The 6,064-nt window shown below is 32.3% G+C and overlaps 1 protein-coding gene across 2 annotated transcripts; it reads left to right on the plus strand.

Moving 5' to 3' along the window:
* Positions 1-452: 452 nt before the first annotated feature.
* LOC115721709 (pentatricopeptide repeat-containing protein At1g62910) lies at positions 453-3,758 on the plus strand. 2 transcript variants are annotated; one of them, XM_061103842.1, is made up of 2 exons: positions 453-2,644; positions 3,357-3,758. In XM_061103842.1, exon 1 carries the CDS (start codon positions 647-649, stop codon positions 2,417-2,419), a length of 1,773 nt encoding a protein of 590 aa, XP_060959825.1. In that variant the 5' UTR covers positions 453-646; the 3' UTR covers positions 2,420-2,644; positions 3,357-3,758. The 2 variants fall into 2 exon arrangements, with proteins under 2 accessions (XP_060959825.1, XP_030506638.2); XM_030650778.2 differs by lacking the exon at positions 3,357-3,758 and having other exon boundaries at positions 453-680; positions 791-2,849.
* The last annotated feature ends 2,306 nt before the right edge of the window (positions 3,759-6,064 follow it).

The raw sequence follows: 6,064 nt of genomic DNA on the forward strand, positions 1-6,064 counted from the left end.
TTAGATTTAAAATTGAATTATATGAAATAAAAAATAATAAAATAATAACAAAAATAAGGACTTAGTTATATGGGTCCCATTAATTATATTTTTGTCATTTTTACTTATTTATCTATTATTTCACAAATGCTATATTTTATAATTTGAATCCTATAAATATCAAAATTATTTATTTAATAATATAATAAATTATCATTTATATTATTTATTAATTAGACTCTATAAAATCTCTTAATTAACAAATATAATATATGTGTAATAAAAACCGAAAACATAAAGTATGTATGTCACAAATATCTCAAATAAGATTTGTTTTTTATTTGAGTGTGCTGGACAGTGGCAGCATCCATCTCATCTGTATTTTATTTCATTTTTTTGATAAAAAATATTTTTCATAAAAAAAAAAAACAAAATATATGTACTTTTGACAATTTCATAGTTACCTACATTTTGGAACATGTTTTTCTAGAAAATGTGCCAAATATTTTACTTTTATGCGAACCAGATAGAAAATAAAAATAAATTTTTGTTGATGTGTAGTACTTTGGCACCTATTGGAGATGCTATTACGGAGAAAAAGTCTTGCGCTAAACCTCTACTGCCACCCTCCATAATATATTAGCCTTGATTCAGAAGAGTTCGGACGATGAAACCTCTAATGCTGTTCGGAAGACTTTCTGGTAATTATTCTCATTCTCTTTCGTCTTCTTCTTTCATTTCTCTTTTAGGGCTTTTCACTCCTCAATTTCGTACTTATCATTCCAACTATGGCAATGCTAAACAATTGGAGAAATCGATTCGAACCGGCTGTAGAACTGGAAGCCTTGAGGTACAACAACTTTTAAGTCTTTATAATTCCATGATTCAAATGCAACCCATTCCCTCTGTTTGGGTTCTTAATGATTTGCTTGGGGCACTCTCCAAGAAGAACCAATACTCCACTGTTGTTTCTCTGTACAAACAGTTGTCTTTGCGTTGTCGTCATTTTCATCCAAATGTCTATACTCTCACCATTGTTATCAAATGCCTGTGTCGTTTGAAGAAGACGAGTTTAGGGTTCTCTGTTTTGGCAATTTTCTATAAACACGGCCTTTACCCAAATGGCCATACCCTAAGTACTCTGCTTCACGGGCTTTGTATGGAAGGCTCCATTTTTGAAGCCCTTGAGTTGTTTCACAAAATTGTAGACAAGGAATTCCCATGTGATGAATTTATTTATGCAATAATCATTAATGGGCTCTGTAAAGCCGGAGAAACTAACAAGGCAATTAAGGTGCTTAGGCAAATTTACTACCATCAGAAGCTTAGTCCCACTGTTGAATGTTTCAATCCCATCATTAATAGTCTTTGTAGAGATGGTGATATAGATAAGGCGACGAGCCTATTCCAAGAAATGATCAGTTGTGGTTTTCCTCCGAATGCTGTAACTTATACTTCTTTGATTCATGGATTATGCAAATTTGGTAATTGGGAAGAAGCCAATAGACTCTTAATTAACATGACTGAGTCTGGGATTTCACTTGATGTATATACATATAGTATTGTAATTGATTCCCTTTGCAAGCAAGAGAAACCTCAAAAAGCAATTTTATTGTTTGAATCGATGACTGATAAAGGTGTGGAGCCTAATGTTGTCATATATACTTCACTCATTTCTGCTCTATCTAAGGAAGGGAAAACAAAGAAATCCTTTGATCTAATGGAAGTAATGACTAATAGAGGTCTTAAGCCTGATGTCATTACTTATACCTCTTTACTTCATGGATTGTGTGATTCAGGTAAATGGGGGGAAGCCTTCATGTTGTTAGCTAAAATGAAGGAACAAGATGTTAGGCCAAATCTTGTGACATTCAATGTTCTCATAGATGCTCTTTGCAAAGATGGAAATATGAAAGAAGCTTTTGACGTGTTTGATTTAATGACTCGGTGGAATTTAAAACCAAATATTATCACTTACACTTCTTTACTTAGTGGATTGAGTCATTCAGGTAGCTTGGAAGAAATCGGCAGGGTGTTTGAGAACATGCTGAGTGAGAATATCCACCCTAACATTATAACTATCACCGTTCTCATAGATGCTTACTCCAAAAGAGGTATGATGGACAAGGCTCAGAAGATATTTGATGAAATGATTCACCATGGTGAGAAACCTAATACCATAACTTATAATAAAATGATCAAAGGGTATTGTTTGCTACAAAAGGTAGACAAGGCTGAAGAGATGTTTCGACAAATGTTATTGAAAGGTGTTCTGCCAGATTTTAACTCCTATTGCACCATGGTTGAAGCCTATATGATGATTGACCAAACAGACATTGCTCTCAAGTTTAGTAAAGAAATGATTGAGAAAGGCTTGGTGCCTGATCATGTAAGACAAAATATTGTGACGAAGGATTTTCTTGGCAGAATTAAGTTATGAGTGTATTAAGTCTTCGTGCATTAGAATTTGAACTTATTATTATGATGAAAAATATTTTATTTTTCCGGTGAGGTGGTGGTGGTGGTTGTTGTGAAGGAAGAGTTCCTAGGGGTTTACATGAGGGCTTATGAGAAAATCACATTGCTTGGAGATGTAAAATTTATGTGGCTGACACTGAAAGTATCGGGAAATGGGCCATGATGACGATGACACATGTTTGATATAGTTTGTTTCTAAACTAAATAATTACTGCTGTTACTTCATGTTAAATTAACATGTTTCCTATACTTGAAGGGCGTTTGTACATAGTGAAAGCCTTAGATCATTTTGCAATGTTCAATTTGGCATTCTAGAGAATAATGATTACTTTCTCTGTATCAATTTAGATAACTTGGTACTCTGGTAAATATTAATTTAGTTAGGATTCATTTATGCTGATGATTATGTTCTTTTTTGATGAAACTGATGATTATGTTGATATTTCTGGTGATTGTGTGGTGGTGAGCTTCTTCATCCCTTGAAATGTTTCTTTCTAGCACAAGTCATGGAAAAATCTTACTCTTTCTAGTTATATAATATCTGAGCAAGACAGTCCTCTGAAGTACATCTTTTTTAGTTGGGTTAATAAATGAGTTGATTTCCTGATCCTTGGTTATGTCTATTCTTCTGTGTTTAGAATTTTTTTCTATTAGATGATGTGCGTAATAATATAATTACAGAAAATATAATTGTCGCTGGAAATTCTGTGACACTTGTTTGTTCCTGGTAAGAAGTGAGGTCCCTTGACTTTCTCAATATGTTTGCTTATGAGTTATGAAGAATTTCTAGACTTATAAGGATGTAAGAGAATTTCATTTGTTCATTTATTTATATATTTTTGTACACTTACGAGAGATTGACTCAAGATTCTCTGGCTGGTTGTTCTGTTGGATCATAGGTTTCGGAGGTATATTGTGAACTCAGCTCACTTTTGAGTGATGGAGACTTGTGCTGTAATAGATGCAATATGGTATTGTGTCCACTTCTGTCACACCATATTTTAGTTCCTCAGATTTGCAGCAGGAGTTAGAGATTACAAATCTGTCCTCTGGTTTATTTTACGCTAATTGCTATGATATCATTCCCCCTTTGTCATATGGGTCAGCTACCACTATTGGATGAGGTTACTTTATTTCTTTTCTACTTCATCAAGGTAAATCTTAATTAATTGTCTGTTAATGGTCTCAACCTGTTTTTGTTTTTCCCTGTTTGGTACGGACTGATCTACAGTTGTTGATGAAACTGTCTACACACTGACTAATTTTTTCTAAGGGAATAGTATTATGGCAACATTTGAGGGATAATTCCAAACCACCTACAAAATATTAAATCTAGCAAAGACCAACAACAATAGTAGAGAAAACAAATACAACGAAAAAATTATTATTATTATTATTATTATTATTATTATTACTCATTTTAGTACATAAATATTTCTTTTATAAATCAATTAAAGCCTGAAGGGAATATTTCTTTAATTGATTTATAAATTATGTACTATAATAATAATAATAAAAGAAATTCCACATATTAAACATCTCTTAAATATTTAGAGCTTGTTTGGCTGTATTTTCATTTTTCAGTTTTTAAAATTGTGTTTTTAAAAGTGAGAATAAAAAACAGGTTTTTGTCATTTTAAAATTTTAATGGTGTTTGGCACAAATTTTTAAAAACTATTTTTAGATTTTTTCTTATAAAAAAAATCAATATTTTAGCACCATACCATGACATTAACCCATCCGTATCTAGGTCCGAGTATGGTTTCGGGTCTAGGATCCGAGTATGTGACCAAAATATAAAATATAATATGTTAGACAAAAAAAAAATTATTTTTGAAAATTGAAAACAGCATTTTGATGTTTTCTGTTTTCTAGTTTTTTAAAACTAAATTTTTAAAAAACAGTTTTTTAAATTTTTTACCAAACGACTCCTAATAGTTTTTAAATTTTTTTTTCAGTTTTAAAAAACAGAAAACAGTTTTTAAACTGTAAAGCCAAACAGCCTCTTAGACTCCCAAAATTTATTTCTACACCCCAACGTTAAGTACACTCCCATTTTATTTGTTAAATTTTTTTACTTTTTATAACTGCACCCAATGTAGGTAGTCTTTTCGTCCTATATTTTGACCCTAAAATCTTATTTATGATTTGAAGAGTGTTAATTACGATCATTTAGTCAAACTCCACGCCTGAAATTACATGTTAGCATATTTTTTTTTCATAGTGCTATCTATATATATATATATATAATCCATTTGTTAAGATAAGTGACGTGGCAACACCAATAACTTTCTTTCTCTATTCTTTGTTTTCTCATTTTTCTTAATTTTTTGTATTTTTTTTTAATATTTTTTATATAATACAAACATTAACATAATAATCTAATAATTAACTATTTATTATTAAATTTTGAATTTTTTAATACAAAAAAAAACTTATAATAATAATTATTTATTATAAGAGTTACTTTTTGTGTTTACATTATTTCACGAAAACCTAACTTACATTTTTTTTTCTTTGATAGATTTATTTAATATTTAACATGTTTTGAGTCTATTAAACTTCTCAGGGAGTAGATTGTGTAAACGATAGTGAAAGAAAGAAAAGAGAAAGAACAAGAGGAAAGAAACAACTGTATTATTCCATTCAATAAACCAGGGTATTACAAGTATTTATATACAACTCAACAAGAGAAGGATAGAGCTGAAACAATTACAACTGAAATGTAACAATCAAAACAGAAATAACTAACATGACAACTCATCATTCTCATCAAGCCCCCTCAAACTAAGTGTGCTTGAACACAAGACACTTAGTTTGTCACGAAGCAGAAGAAAACGACTATTGAATATTGGCTTTGTAAGACAGTCAACGATTTGGTGTTCGGCAGGGACATGTGAGACTTGAATTTCTTTGTTGAGAACTTTATCCTCAACGAAGTAAAGATCTATCTCAATGTGCTTGGTTCGGGCGTGTAATACCGGTTTGGCAGCAAGCACTATAGAGCTCAAATTGTTACACCACATAGATGGTGTTAGAGTGTTCTTCATATTCAGTTTAGACAGCAAAGATTGGAGCCATGTAATCTCAGTGACAACAGTTGTGAAGCTGCGAAATTCAGCTTCTGTGGATGATCGAGAAATTGTGTGTTGTTTTTTTGATTGCAAAGCAACAAGACTCTCCCCCAAAAAGACACAATAACCCGTGGTTGATCGTCGATCATCCAGATCGGTAGCCCAATCTGCATCGCAATATGCTTGAATATGAAAAGAAGTAACCTTTGGTATTTGAAGACCATAGTCCAAGGTACCTGCCAAATATTTGAGGATGCGCTTCACAACAATCCAATGTGCTTGTAGAGGGTGTTGCATAAATTGGCAGACCTTATTCACGCTGAATGCTATTTCGGGCCTGGTTATGCAAGCATACTGAAGGGCCCCAACAATGGATCTGTAGAGTGTGGGATCTTCAATAGGGTCACTACCAAAGTGAGATAACCTTAGGCCACTGTTTGTTGGGGAGCTTTTGAGTCTTGACTCCTTGCATTTGGGCTTTGCAAAGGAGATCTTGAATGTATTTCTATTGTGATAATAAGATACCCTTCTCA

The sequence above is a fragment of the Cannabis sativa genome, chromosome 9 (assembly GCF_029168945.1).
Source record: "Cannabis sativa cultivar Pink pepper isolate KNU-18-1 chromosome 9, ASM2916894v1, whole genome shotgun sequence".
In the NCBI taxonomy this organism is placed as follows: Eukaryota; Viridiplantae; Streptophyta; class Magnoliopsida; order Rosales; family Cannabaceae; genus Cannabis; species Cannabis sativa.

Excerpts from the sequence above, each read along its gene's own strand:
- LOC115721709 (XM_061103842.1), top strand. The coding sequence starts at position 647 with ATGAAACCTCTAATGCTGTTCGGAAGACTTTCTGGTAATTATTCTCAT.